Here is a 15572-nt window from a genome sequence, read left to right on the forward strand (position 1 = left end):
GAAAAACCCTTTTAAATCATATCTGGGTTTTCCTTTTTATGACTTAAAATTGAAAGACCACTTGTGAAACAACAGCCATTTCCTGAGACAAACTGGTGGGCCTCATCCGACGTGCCCCAGTCTCTAGTGTGTTGGTGAATTAGACATACTTTCGGTGAGCTCTGTTACCGCACCATCTCCACCCCACCTCAGGCTGCCGAGAAGGACCGATAGGCAAGGGCCTGGCATGATGGGGTAGACCTTTTTTAGATGACTCTCAGGCTGTTTCGTAAGACCTCTTGCCAAGCAAAACAAGAACATCAAACAAACATCAAAACGTAAAAGTTCATAGGTTATCACAAGTTTCCCAGTGAAACCCTGTTCACCAAATAAATGGGTCAACGGGGCCAACTGTTTACGGCAAGCAACTACTGGCCTGCTTGGAATAGAAAAACAAGCTACCAATAACCCCAGTATTCTTCACCCAGTGCCTTTCCAACGTCCCATCCCTGTCCACCCTCTGCCTCTGTGGCCGTGACCCTTCGTCTCCGATCTCCCACTTTCCCAGGGGTGCATCGGTCGGGATGCAGGACACTCCAATGCCTGCTGCTGTGACCTCGTGTGCTCGTGAGCAAATAATCCTGGGGTTTCTGCTGCGGGCCGGGTGTGTGTGTGTGTGTGGGGGGGGATCATGCCGCAGACCCGGACCCAGAGGCTGGAGAGGGTAATCCAGCTTGGCAAGGCGGAGTGGATCCCGAGAAACGTCGACCCTTTAGGATCTGACAGTGGCTAGTGCTGAGGTGTCCCGTGCACACTCAGGGTGAGGCGACGCGGGTTGGGTGAAGGCAGATGGAGAGCCCACAAAAACCAGGATTCACCGCAGGAGCGATGAAAAAAGGCGCCGGTGCAGGGCGAGCCGCCGCGTGGAGACGGCCCCCGGGTCGCAGCCCGTGGGGTGCGCGCTAGCAGGAGCCAGAGTCCCCAGAATCTCCAGGGAACACAGGCAGGAAGAGGCGGAGTCCCGAGGAGGAGAAATGAAAGGGGGATTCCGGGAACTGGCAGCGGGGAGGCGGCCTTTGCCCTACAGTCGACGAGGCCTGAGGTCCCCACCCACGTTCCTGCGGTCCCCGCAGTACCTGGACAGCTGCATCTCGCAGATTCCCTCGGAGATGTCCCTGGGGCCACCTCGGAGATGCCCTGGGCAGCAGGCGCTGATGCGCACGGCCGGCGAGCAGCGGCGGCCGGCGAGAGCCGACCCAGGCCGAAAGCGGGAGACCGCGGGGTGGTGGCAGGGGCTCCGCGACCCGGAGAGTCTCCTCTAGCAGCAGGGCTTCCTCGAGTCTGGAGTTAGACCCGGGCGGCGCTAGCGCGGGCGCCTCGCGATCACAGCCGCTTGACCAGCGGCGACCTGGGAATGAGGCGCTAGGCGGGGCCGGGGGCGGAGTGAGGCCGGGGCAAGGCCACCAGATTGGACACTTTCTTATCCATTAGAGTGCCGCATCCCCACCCACTTCAAGTACAGTCTAGGGAGCCAGAGATAACGGATGGGGTGGGGGGAGTGTTTTATTATCTTGGCCTCCTCATGGGCCTAGGTTAGTGTCTAGAAATAATTCGATACAAATATACAGGATGCAGAACTAGTGGTGCGGGTGTGTGCTCCCAGCTCCGAGCAAGGCCGGGACGACAGGATCTCAAATTCAGTGCCTTCCTGGGATACAGAGCAAAATCAAGGCCAGCCTGGGCAGTACAGTGAGACCCTGGCTCAAAACACAAAGGAAAAGGGGGTTGGGCTGTCACTGAGTGTCAGAACACTTGCTGAGCGTGGACTAGGTCCTAGGTCCGATCAACGAAGGCACGGACGAATGAACCCTCTCTCTTGGGTCCCGCGCTTACCTGTTTATAAACTCTTCTGATTGTCATTTTTCACCCAGGGTATAAGCAAAAATTATAAATACCAAAACCCAATCCCTGCTTCTCCTTGGGTCTTTATTTAATACTCCCCAGCTCTCACTCCCCCAAGAAATAGATAGAGAACAATCCTTCCTTACGTACTTAGATGCTGTTTGGAAGCCCCTGGCCTGGGAGTTGCCCCAGTCGGTGGCCAAGCGCTGACCCCTCCCCCGGGGAGCGTCAGGACCACTTCCACAGGTTTCAGGACTGCGTGGGTTTTTCTCCCTGCCATGCTCTCTCGGTCCACCAGAGAGTGCCGCATTTATTAAAAAATGGGCATTTTAATTTGGTCTAATCTCGTTTGAATGGAGTTTCTTGCATCCGTGGAGAGGCTTTTATTAAGATTAAACCAAACACTGATATTCTTTGTCTTCTAAAATAGAACCTGGGCAGCTTTCAGGGGCGTGTGGCTAGTCTAAACACGAATGTTACCGAGAAGGAAATGTCAGTGGAAATCCCAGACAAGGTGTGAGGCTGACTACACTTTCAGCCTGTTTTGAGCACTGAATCTCACTTTCAGGTCTCTTGGGGGGGGGGGAGGGGGGTAACGCACAATTTTTGTGGAGGGATTTTTTCCCCATAAAAATGTTCTTTTTTTCTTTAAAGATAAGATTTCTTTATGTGTCCAACTGACTTGAAACTTGAGATCTCCCTCCCCCACCCACCAAGTGCTGGAATGACTACGGAGAGCCTCCACACTCAGCTTAAGGGAACTTTTTCATCCAGGAGTATCATTTGTGGGGCGCCTCTTCGTGGGCTGTCGTGAAGAGGTGCCACAGGCCTACCTCTTGTGTTCCCCGGGGCAGAATTCCTACCAGTCTCACAAATTTGAAAGGCTCTTATCTGGGGTCCTGGCTCTCTACCAAACAAATATTTCAGCCACAGTTTCAAAGAAACTGCAGAAAAGGTTCCAGCAGATGGGGTAAAGCTGATACAAAACTGTGTGCTGAGTGCCTCCATTTGAGCATTAAAAGTATAATATATGCATTAAAAGTAGGAATATTGTAGAAAATGAGTGGGGCTGGAGCTCATTATGTTCAGCAAAATAAACCAAACTCAGACCAATAATATGTTTCCCTCATATATGGAATGTAGATTTAAATATATATAAATATGCAAATTTCAATATAGGTGATGAAAATAAAAAGACGTGTATGAGAGTGGAAGGAGAGTTCTAAAGGGAGGGAGGGGTAGACCAGAGAGGATAACGAATATTCATGTCACGAAAGCAGAATAGGGCATATTTGGGAGGAAGAAGGGGACAGCAAGAGGGGGAGGGAATGACCAGGGCAACAAGGGACAGGAATAAAGTCCAATGTCATATATATACACACACACACACATATGTATACACACACATATATATACACAACATACATATACACACATGAATATACACACACATATATACAACACATGTTGCGTGTAGCGGGAGCCCTTTGTTTGTCCCGGCTGCCCGGCTAGCTTACACCGGCAATAATCACACAGATACTGTATTCATTTAAACACTGCCTGGCCCATTAGCTCTAACTTCTTATTGGCTAATTCTTACATCTTAATTTAACCCATTTATATTAATCTGTGTATTGCCACGTGACTGTGGCTTACCAGCTTGATTCTAACCAGCGTCTGTCTCAGGCAGGAGATCCATGGTATCTGCCCCTCTGCCCTTCTTCCCAGCATTCAGTTCTGTCTGCTCCGCCTACCTGAGTTCTGTCCTATCAACTAGGCCAAGGCAGTTTCTTTATTCAACCAATGAAAGCAACACACAAACAGAAGGACCTCCTACACAAAACACACACACATATATGTATATAACACACACATACACACATACATGCACACACACACACACACATATATATATACACATATGTATACATACACACATATATGGGATTGTTGAAATTTCCATTTATGCCCTTGGGGAAAAAGTATCATTGTTCTAATCAATTGTATTTGAGTGTTCAATCTTACTTTCAGGTCAAACAGATCAGCTAGACAAGCAGCCTAGTAAAAGAACCACGCATGACCCAGTGGCAGACAGTTCCCTAGAAGGAAGACAGTCTTTCCAACCAAGCGCTTACTCGAGTTTGTATGATGTATCCCAGGGTGCCTGGCTCTCATCTTGGCTCTCCTGGAAAGCCCTAAGAAGCAGAGCCCTTTGGGAGACCCCATCCGTTAATAGTGTGTTCTGGAAGGGACTGTGGGAGTCCCTTTTCCTCTTTCACATCCTGTGTTCCTCGCCTTGGCTTATTGCTTTTGTCTATATTGTATTCTTCATTGAATGTATATTTATATGAAAGATGTTTAAGTTTTCCACGATGAACAATAGATTTTCCTACAGATCCTTTTCCTGTAGTAATCTTTGAAGCTTCCAGGAAGAAGATGGGCCCCACAGCAACAACTCCACCTGGTTGAGATGACATCATGATGCTGATAGTGCTACTATAGGACTGTGTTTTTGGGGGGTACCAGCTGCTGAAATGGTGCACCTTCTCATGGATAATTTACATTGGTATGGTTTTGTATATTGATATAAGTTCAAATTAAATTTGTTATTTTTGTTTACATTATTTGTATACCTATGCAAAGTTATTCTGTCAGATTGTATATATATTTATGTTTCTACTTCTGTTTAGGACATTTTTTATATTGATACAACTTTTAGGATATATTTTCATATTACATTATATATTACTCCTACCTCTGATCAAGATACTTATACATTGTTTACATTTTGAGGTCATCGTCCTCATTTGTTGCACATTTGTTTACAGATTATTTAATATTCTGATGTGAAGTTTTAGTCTTTAAGGTATACAGGTATTAATTATTATAGGTCAATAGTTGTTCTTGTTTGTTGTACTTACAGTCAGATCAATTAGGTTCTTTAGATAGTTAGAGATTGTATTCTGTCTAGATAGGTAATCTTCAACCACTTCAAGGATCTGTAGAACATGGCATTTAAATAACTTAGGGTTCTGTTGACATGAGACGTGATTGCTCCTGACAGCACCAATTTATTCCCGAGAGAATGTTGAGCACCAAAGACACTCCACTAGGAGTTTGTTTTCTTCTTGGCACCATTGGCCTTTGGGCAAGGAACTGCTCATACCTCAACCACTGACAAATTACATGATATCCAAAAATGGATAAGCAGGACTGTCAAATTTTGCCAAGACAGGGTAAGATGATTTTGAAAATTTTCCTTCCTCTGAAAATGGTCTGTCAGTTATGCTAGGCCTTAGCCAAAGTTGATTGCTTCTACGTTGCAAAATGAGACTTTGAGTGATTACTCAGGTATCTAATTGTCTCTATCATATACTGCTTGCTTTGGAAGTTACTTGATGGTACTTTCTGCCTGTTCAGGCCTTCAATGGGGTTGAAGATTAGATCGTCATAGTTACTGTACTCTTATGATCTAGCCAAGCCATTTCCTATAAAAGACTTAGACTCCTTAGGATAGGATGTTTATTAAAACATTTAGCATACATTCCTTGTTTAACATTGTTTATGCTGGTTATAATTCTAATTATATTTGATATCTATTCCTAGTGGATATAGTTTTGTATTGGGTTTGGAACCCTCTTACTTAAACAAAAGGCAGAGGTGCTGTGGGAGCACATTCTGCTCTTTCAGCCAATAGCCTTTAAGATACCAGCCCACTTGGGTGTGGTCTCTTATGCTGTGAATGTGTGCCCACTCTCTTGCTTCTGGCTCCCGTTTCTGGCTGCTAGACAAGGTTGTTCACTCTTTCCATTTCTATTCAATATAGTTCTTGAGGTTCTAGCTAGAGCAATAATAAAACAAAAGGAGGTCAAGGGGATACAAATTGGAAAAGAAGAAGTCAAACTCTCAGTATATAAGGTGATATGCTAGTTCACATAAGTGACCCCAAAAATTCTACCAAGGAACTTCTACAACTCATTAACACTTTCAGTAATGTAGCAGGATACAAGATTAAATTAAAAAAATCAGTAGCCCTCCTGTATACAGATGGTAAATGGGCTGAGAAAGAAATCAGAGAAACATCACCCTTCACAATAGCCACAAATAGCATAAAATATCTTGAAATAATCTAACCAAACAAGTGAAGACCTGCATGACAAGAATTTTAAATCTCTGAAGAAAGAAATTGGAGAAGACACCAGGAAATGGAAAGATCTCCCATGCTCTTAGGTAAGAAGAATTAACATAGTAAAAATGGTAATCTTACCAAAAGCAATCTACAGATTCAATGCAATTTCCATCAAAAACCCAGCAAAATTTTTCACAGACCTCAAAAGACTGGTACTCAATTTCATATGGAAAAGCAAAAAACCCAGGATATCCAAAACAATCCTGTACAATAAAGGAACTCCTAGAAACATCACAATCCCTGACTTGAACTCTACTACAGACCTACAGTACTAAAAACAGCCTGGTATTGGCATAAGAACAGACAGGAGGACCAATGGAACCAAACCGAAGACTCTGATATCGATTGACACACCTACGAACACCTGATATTTGTCAAAGAAGCAAAAAAATATAAAATGGAAAAGAAAGCATATTTAACAAATGGTGCTGGCATAACTGGATATCAACATGTAGAAGAATGAAAATAGACCCATATCTATCACCATGCACAAAACTCAAGTCCATATGGATCAAAGACCTCAACATAAAGCCAGCCAAACTGAACCTTATAGAAGAGAAAGTGAGAAGTACACTTGAACGTATGGGCACAGGAGACAACTTCCTAAATATAATCCCAGTAGCACAGACACTGAGAGAAACAATAATTGGGACCTTCTGAAACTGAGAAGCAAAGAACACAGTCAACAAGACAAAACAGCAGCCTACAGAATGGGAAAAGATCTTCACCAACCCCACATCGGACAGTGAGCTGATCTTCAAAATATACAAAGATAAAGAAATTGGACGTCAAAAGAACAAATAATCCAATAAGAAAAACAAATACAGACCTAAACAGAGAACTCTCAATAGAAGACTCTAAAATGGCTGAAAGGCACTTAAGGAAATGCTCAACATTTTTAGCCATCAGAGAAATGCAAATCAAACAACTCTGAGATTCCATCTCACACCTGTAAGAATGGCCAAGATCAAAAAACAATGATGACAACTTATGCTGGAGAGGTTGTGGGGTAAAGAGAACACTCCTGCATTGCTGGTGGGTGTGCAAGCTGGTACAGTCCCTTTGGATATCAGTATGGCAATTTCTCAGAAAATTAGGAAACAACCTTCCTCAAGACCCAGTAATACCACTTTTGGGTATATATCCAAAGGATACTCAATCATACCACAAGGACATGTGCTCAGCTATGTTCATAGCAGCATTGTTTGTCATAGTCAGAACCTGGAAACAACCTAAATGCCCCACAACCGAAGAATGGATAAGGAAAATGTGGTACATTTACACAATGGAGCACTACACAGTAGAAAAAAATATCTTGAAATTTGCAGGCAAATGGATGGATCTAGAAAACATCATATTGAGTGAGGTAACCCAGACCCAGAAAGACAAACATCTTATGTTCTCACTCATAAGTGGCTTTTAGACACAAAGAAAAGAAAAACCAGCCTACAATTCACAACCCCAGAGAACCTAGACAACTATGAGGACCCCAAGAAAGACATACATGGATCTAAACTACATGCACCATAGAAAAAGACAAGATCTCCTGAGTAAATTGGGAGCATGGGGACCATGGGAGAGGGTAGAAGTGGAGGGGAGAGGAGAAAAATATATAGCTCAATAAAAAACAATAATAAATAAAATAAAAGAGACAAAAAGTGGATATCATTATCCAAAAGTATATATATACATACTACTCAAGCTTCCTGAAAGGGGCTATAACCAGCTGAGGCACCTGGAAAGGATGCTCGCCAACCATGGAGCTGCCTGCAGGCTGTGCAGTGTGCTCCAGGTTCCCAGCTTTGTGAGCTGTCACTCAGGCTGGGGTGGGCTCTGGAGTCTCTTCTGCTCCTGTAAGTGACCTCTCACCCACATTTCTGTGAGCAATCCCTCACCCACATTCCTGTAGGTAACCCCTTCCCCACACTCCTGTGAGTAACACCTCATCCATGTTCCTGTAGGTAACCCGTCCCCCATGCTCCTATAGGTAACCCCTCACCTAGGTTCCTGTGAGTAACCCCCATAAAACTCATTAGTTCACCCAGAGGGGCTTTGGTGGTGTATAAACTCTGTTCTGTCATGGGCTCCCTATCTTGAGTGAGTAGGCGTGTGTGCTGCGTCTCCCCAGGAAAGGTCTGTCATACAAGAGCCATTCGAAAAGATGTGCCATTGTCTAAAGTGGGTCTGGAAGATGGAGGATTGTTGGTCATGAGCATAGCCCGTTGGGAATGACCGTAGAGAGAGGGATCCATTGGCAAAGGGAGATGAAGGCAAGACGGAAGTGTTTGAGAGAGGGTGAGAGTCCAGGAACACAGAGAAGGCCTTGGTTAGCATCCTTTGTAAAGGAGGAAATGAAGGTAGGCCGTATGTGGACTTGGAGGAAGAAGCCCCAGTGACAGCTTCTGCTTTTTACAGGAAGTGTGCGGCAGTGTTTTCTTTCAGAGAAGGCCTGTAACAAGAACCAAGAGAGAGAATTGTGGAGAAAGCATATTCTAGATATGGAATGCTTGGGTGTGTCGGAGGCTTCACGGAAAAAGAGAATTCAGTGAAGTTCTCTGAGCTGCAGCAACGTAGGTCTGGTCCTTCTCTTTCCTGCGCTTTGTACCCAGAAACTTCCTGTTCTTCCAGGGCAACGGAGAGAGCCCCAAATAACGTGCCTGGGGGACTGAAGCTAGTCCTGCATCTAGTGTAAACACACCCTGGGTCAAATTTACATTTGAGGCCAAATTCTGGACTTTAGCATTCTCTTGGCAGGTCCTGGCTGGCATTCTAGATGGTTGTGCCCCTTGGCAGGTCATGAACTTCCCTCAAATCTGCACGTGCGAGATGAGTGAGAGCCAGTTCCTCAGTCTCTGGGCTGAGAAGCCCAAACCCCACTTGCTCACATGCAGCCTCAACCCAGCAGATATAGGAAGTGGAGCAGGGGCTGCAAGAGATCTGCTCATGGGGTGTTGAGACTGTGGTGAGTGGGGCATTCCACCTTGCTTGACAGGGCAAGAGGCAGCTGCCACCGCTGCCCCAACCTCTCTGCCCCAACCTCAACCCGAATACTTGGCTAAGATGCACGTGACCTTCCCCCACCTCAGTCTTAAAATGACTCATTTCCTTCTTTCACTGGTCTTCAGGGTCAGCACCACACTCTGAGGTCTGCTCCTCACCTGCCAGCCACCTTCCTATCACTGAGCCAGCGCTCCTCCAGTCAAGCAGATCTAAATGGAGCTTACGGCATTGCCCTCACGTTTAGAGACTATAGTTATCCATACAGTGTCTTTCCAGAGGGACAGTGGCTCAGTTTTCCCTGGGAGATGCTTCTCCTTCCTCTTTCCCTCTAATCTAACACCCCACCTTTCCATATGGTTCTCTAAATTCTCTTAAAATTATCTACTTATTTGTGTGTGTGAATGCACACGTGTGTATATATGTGTGTATGTGTGTGTGAATGCACACATGTATGTATGTGTGTGTGTGAATGCACACATGTATGTATGTGTGTGTGTGTATGTGTGTGAATGCATACATGTGTGTATATATATGTGTGTGTGAATGCACACATGTATATATATGTGTGTGTGTATGCACAAATGTGTATATATATATATATATATATATATATATATATATATATATATGGGCACATGTGAGTGGAGGCCAGAGGACAACCCTGAGTGTCATCCTCTGCCACCCACATTCTTTGAGACTTGGTCTCTCATTGGCCTGGCAGTCACCAACTAGGCTAGAATGCTGGCTGACCGAGCAGCCCCAGGGATCCTTCTGTCTCTGCTCTAGTGTTAGGTGGGATTACAAGTGTGCACTGCCACACCCACATTTTCACATGGGTTCTAGGATTTCACTTGGGTCTTCATGTTTGCAAGGCAGGCGCTTGACTTGATGGAGCCATCTCCTCAGAAAGGTATTCTAGAGTCGAAAGAGAGACATCCTGATGCTCAGAAGATTGCAGTTCCCCATGGTGGGAGCATGGCTGTGTTAGCGATAGTGGAAGCATGGCTGTGTTAGCGATGGTGGGGGAGACACGGCTGTGTTAGCAATGGAGGGGGAGACACGGCTGTGTTAGCAATGGAGGGGGAGACATGGCTGTGTTAGCGATGGTGGAGGAGACACGGCTGTGTTAGCAATGGAGGGGGAGACTTGGCTGTGTTAGCGATGGTGGGGGGCATGGCTGTGTTAGCGATGGGGGAGACATGGCTGTGTTAGCGATGGTGGGGGAGACACGGCTGTGTTAGCGATGGTGGGGGCATGGCTGTGTTAGCGATGGTGGGGGAGACACGGCTGTGTTAGTGATGGTGGGGGAGACACGGCTGTGTTAGCAATGGAGGGGGAGACATGGCTGTGTTAGCGATGGTGGAGGAGACACGGCTGTGTTAGCAATGGAGGGGGAGACTTGGCTGTGTTAGCGATGGTGGGGGGCATGGCTGTGTTAGCGATGGGGGAGACATGGCTGTGTTAGTGATGGAGGGGGAGACATGACTGTGTTAGCGATGGAGGGGGCAGCATGGCTGTGTTAGCGATGGTGGGGGAGACACGGCTGTGTTAGCCATGGTGGGGGAGATATGGCTGTGTTAGCGATGGTGGGGGAGACACGGCTGTGTTAGAACAGTGGGAATGTCTACTGCAGAACCCTTACCTGGAGAGAGCTCCAAAGCCGAGAGCTTGTTTGGAACTTAGGCTGGGCCATCCCAGGTGATCTGGGGAGCTGAACTTGGGTCTTAAAACTTGCCTGGCAAATGCTTTACCCGCTATACTGTCTCCCCAGTTGCTTCCCTGAATATTTTAAATAGAAGGCTGGTTGAGTCTGTGGATTTAGAACCTGGAGACACAGAAGGCTTTGGGGGTAATTCCTGTAAAACTGTAAAGCTATAGCCCTGGCTCTGGACCCCAAGGAACTGCAGTACTAGCAAAGGAAGAACCCAGACTCCTGCTTCCAGGAATCCTCTGAACAGAAGGGGAGCACCCAGGACAATCTTCAGGGTTATTTTGTTGTCTAGATCCTTCCTGTCTATCTCTTGAGCAGAGTGGCCAAGAAAAGTGAGGATTGCATTTGTTTGTAAGTGATAGTTTTGGGGTTCAAAATCTTGATTCATTCATTGATCAGAGACTGAGAAGGACTTCCCACTGGGGGTGAGAAACAGGAAGGAGAGAACTGTGAAATAATAAAGCCAGAAAAAGAACGTGAGTCGGCAAGAATGCTGGCTTTTGTGGAGTAGGGTTCAAGATAAATGGCTGTGGTGGGCCTGCTGAGGTCCCAACATGGGGAGGGGGAAGAGGGGAGGAGTCTCGGCCAAGGCAATGAGATCAGGGGCTGGGGGGGGGGAGCGGCGGTTGTCAGCTAGTGTGGGGTGTGAACTCCAGAACAGAGTTCTCCTTAGGGAAAATCACATTCACTGTTGATAGAGAGACACATGAATTTGGATACATGTAAATATTGGTATATGACTATATAGTCAAGTACCAAAAATATATAGCTAGATGTAAAACAGAAATGGGTTCTAAGCTTGAATAATTTACAAACAGGAATTTCCCTTATAGATCTAGCCATGAACGCATCATGGAAGACAGTTGTGAGATCACACAGTGGTCAGCATCCTTGACCCCTGCTCATCAAACGCTGGTAACACTCACCCCAACAACGTGATACCAGAGGTGCTTTCCTAACGTTCTACAATGTCCCCTGGGAGTGACCTCTGCCCATCCAGGATATGGAGTTAGTTAAGGGGTTAGACATGGGTAGGCTGATGGTGCTAGAATATGGTGCTAGACTATCCCTGCGGCATGGGTTACGTAAGGAAACGAACTTAACTCCCAGCACCCTGAATTCAGTATCTACTAATAACAGAAAGGGTGTTAGGTTAGATGACGATACTATTTCCGAAGGTGGGGTGTTGATTAGCTTCAACTATCGAACCACCTGGGAAGAGGATCTTAATGAGGAATTATCTAGTTCAGGTTGGTCTGTAGGTGTGTCTGGGGGCAGTTGTCTAGATTATTAATGATGTCAGAGGATCCAGCCCACTGTGGGCAGCACCATTCCATAGGCTGGGGTCCTGAACTGTGTAAGAATGACGAAAGCTAGCAAGCAAAAGAGTAGAAAGTGTGGGTGCGTTTTTCTCTCTGTGTTCTTGTTTGTGGGTGTGATTTGACCAGCTTCTTGACGGAGCTGTGAGTCGAATACACCCTGTCCTCCCTGGGTTTCTTTTTTGATAGCATGTTTTCTCACAGGTATTAGAGGAGCACTACGGTGGAATGAGCGATACTAATTTCACCCGTCAGCTTGGACGAACGCCAGCACTCGGGAGGCAGAGGCAGGCGGATCTCTGGGAGTTCGAGGCCAGCCTGGTCTACAAGAGCTAGTTCCAGGACAGGAACCAAAAGAGCTACGGAGAAACCCTGTCTCAAAAAAAAAAAAAAAAAAAAAAGAAGAGTGAGCACTATGCCAGTAACCCTTGAGTAAAGCAGGCTATGTTCTGTAGTAGGTGTGGGAATTCTGCCTCCAGCTGCCTCCTGGCTCCAGCTGCAGCTGAAGCCTTCCCTGACCCTCCAGCTTGCAAAGCCATGGCTTCCCATTCATACAGGGACAAGAACCAAGTCCTTTAGGAGAGAAAATCACACATGGCTGAGGCCTCAGCTCTTTGCCAAGAAGTGAACTTGCTTGCAGCAGGATGATGATCATCCGACTGGACACTCGCCAGGAGAAATAGTGATGGAGAGACAGTAAATGCCTTGGCCCGGCAGGGTCAACCATTGGCTGTGGGCCTCCGATTTTTATCTTTTTGCTAATTTCTGGGGTTGCTCCATTCTGTACTTCTGTGTCTGAATCATGAACATGACCTTTTCTCTCTGCCTTGTATTTATGGCTTTATCTATTCTGTAGCTTGCTTGACAGCTGCAGAAACTTTAAAATCCATCCATACCCACCCCTCTCGCATCGGAACTTAGCCTTACTGTGTGCTCTGTCCTATTCGGTTCTGTCCCAGCAGGCAAAGCTCATCCCATTTCACTTCTCTGTCTTCTAACGCTGTCTGAAATCCACCCCACGCTCCCACCCGTGTCTGTGGAGAACTGTCTGCAGGGTTCCTGTCTCTATACCCAGCTCCACAGAGGCCCAAGCTCTGTACACATAAGGCCTGCCCCTCTTCTGTGTATTAAACCATCTCTAGACCACTCTAATACCCACTTCCACGGAAATGCTACGTCAGTCCTTGCTCTACTGTGCTGTGGAGGGGACAATGGCGAGGAGCGTCTGCCCATGTTTATAACAGACCCCGTGCTTTTTCCTGAATATCTGCCGTCTGGGATTGGTTAAGTCCAGGAATTTGGAATGTGCGGATGCCAAGCGCTGACTAAACAGTTTATGACTCAGCTGTCGTTTGGAAAACAATGATTCAGAAAATAGTAAAGAACACTCAAGGTGTTGTGAAATGAAGAGGTAACGCCGAAATCGTGAGGGTGTTTCCAGGTAGAAAGCAGCTGTGTATACTTTTGGGGATCCCTCCCACATGCCCACTGGCAAGCTGCCCGACTCGGCCTCTCTTGTCCTTGGCAGCTGCCAGTGTGAGGAACCCTCAGCTTTAGCAGGAGCCTCAGGCCCTGGTTCCACTCAGGAGCTCCACTTACAGTTCAAGGGCAGACCACAGACCAAAGATCCCTTTCACAGAGGCCTGTGGATTTCCTCTGTCTCCCTCGAAGTCCCGGTTCTCCAGGCTTCTGCTCAGGATCATGAAATTAATTTAGCAAGCCTCAGATACAGAGCGGGGGTGGGGGGAGGGAACAGAATTGTGTGAGACACGTGTGGACTTGCTTTGCCTATGTGCGGTGTGTATGGCATGCGTGTATAGGGATCTGAGCGTGTCTGTTTTGTGGTACGTAGTATATATGTTCATGGCGGGGAGAATGTGCCTAGGAGTTCTAGTGTTGCTTGTGGGCTTAAGACAGAATAGAAAGGTAGATTGAGGAGACCCAGGAAGGAACAGAAGCCCCTCCCCTCTGCACCTGGTTTGTGTTTCTTGCTGGCTGAGCCAGGAGGGCACCAGTGCTGTCAACAGCTAGGAAACCGTGAAGCTTGCCTACAGAAAGCCAGCACTTGCCTTTCTAAGAGACTTTAAATGGAAGAGTGAAAACAGGAAGAGAAACAAGCTTGCCTTAGACCAATGGGTTGGAGGTCTGTGACCTTTGACATTAACCTTGTCAGTTTTCCCCCTTGCATCCCTAATCTTGAGCAATAACTTTTGTAAATCACCTCACAATTTCACTTACAAAAGGAAATTATTAGAGGTACGAGAAATAAGTAAGACCGCTCATATTTATAACTCAAACTTATAACATATTTACTTAGCTTCTGAACCTGGTTGTCAATGCTCTTTAGGGAGAGTGTAGTTTTAGAAAACCACAGAATAATGTTAAGACCCATAGACACCACCCTCCTTGCTTAAATCTAAAGCATGTACTATCTATTTCCCTTTCTTTACTCAATAACCCAACTTTGTTTCAACTGATTCATGCTGCAATTAATTCCTGTTAATTAATTATGATCCCAGTCATACCCCAGTTTCCTAAGTGGAATACACCTCAGATTTTAGCCGACAGCTCCGTCTCCTGGGGCTACTGGGTGTGTGTGGTGTATATGTCTAGGTGAGGTTTGTTGTGGCGTGTGAGTGTGTGTATGTGTGCGTATGTGTGTGTGTGAGTGTGTGTCTGTGTGTGTGAGTGTGTGTCTGTGTGTGTGAGTGTGTGTGTCTGTGTGTGTGTATGTGTGACTGTGTGTGTGTGAGTGTGTGTGTGTGTGTCTGCATGTGTATTCCTATCATCAGCACTGTGATGAGAAGTGACTTACTCGGAGGCTAACGGAACACCAGCTCTTTGCAAAGCTCTGGACCTAACTATATTTCTTAAATATATTTAAATTTCTGTAGCTAAATATATTTCTTAAAGACTTGTTTTACCTTATTAATGTGTCTCTCTGTGTATGTGCAAATGTGTGTAAGTATCTTCAGAGGCCAGAAGAGAGTGTTGGGTTTCCTGGAGCTGGAGTTGTAGGTGACTGTGAGCTCTCATGTGGGTGCTGGGAACTGAACCTGGGTCCCCTCAAGAGCAGCCAGTGCCCTTAACTGCAGAGCCATCTCTTCAGCCTCCTAATTTGGTTATTGGATATTATGTTATTGCATTCCTTTTCTTAAATTAGGGATACAGCATTATATAGAATATTATATAAGGATATATATAGGATCCTTAAATATAGGATATAGTTTTCATCACACTGCGATGCCAGAGACAAGCAGCTTACAATGAGGTCAGGTTTATTTCAGGCTCAGGATTCTGGAATGCAGTGGCTTTGGAACTGAGGGTAGCATGTCATGGCAAGCGTGTGCCAGAGCAAAATCCACTCCAGAAGCAGGAGGGAGGAAAGACTGACATCCCATGATCCCTTTTGGGAGCATGCCCAATGACCAAAGAACCTCTCACAGGGCACACCTCCTAAAAGTTCTACCCC

The 15572-nt window shown here is 46.1% G+C and overlaps 1 protein-coding gene across 1 annotated transcript in view; it reads right to left on the bottom strand.

Annotated features, from left to right (window-relative positions):
• LOC130871178 (interleukin-10 receptor subunit beta-like) overlaps positions 1-1402 on the bottom strand; it is an 86296-nt gene extending 84894 nt beyond the window's left edge. The window contains exon 1 of the mRNA XM_057764486.1: positions 1116-1402. Coding sequence (XP_057620469.1) covers positions 1116-1129 — 14 coding nt within the window. The 5' untranslated portion in view covers positions 1130-1402. The remainder of the gene's footprint in view (positions 1-1115) is intronic.
• Positions 1403-15572: the final 14170 nt, after the last annotated feature.

This window comes from Chionomys nivalis, chromosome 3 (genome assembly GCF_950005125.1).
Source record: "Chionomys nivalis chromosome 3, mChiNiv1.1, whole genome shotgun sequence".
NCBI lineage: Eukaryota > Metazoa > Chordata > Mammalia > Rodentia > Cricetidae > Chionomys > Chionomys nivalis.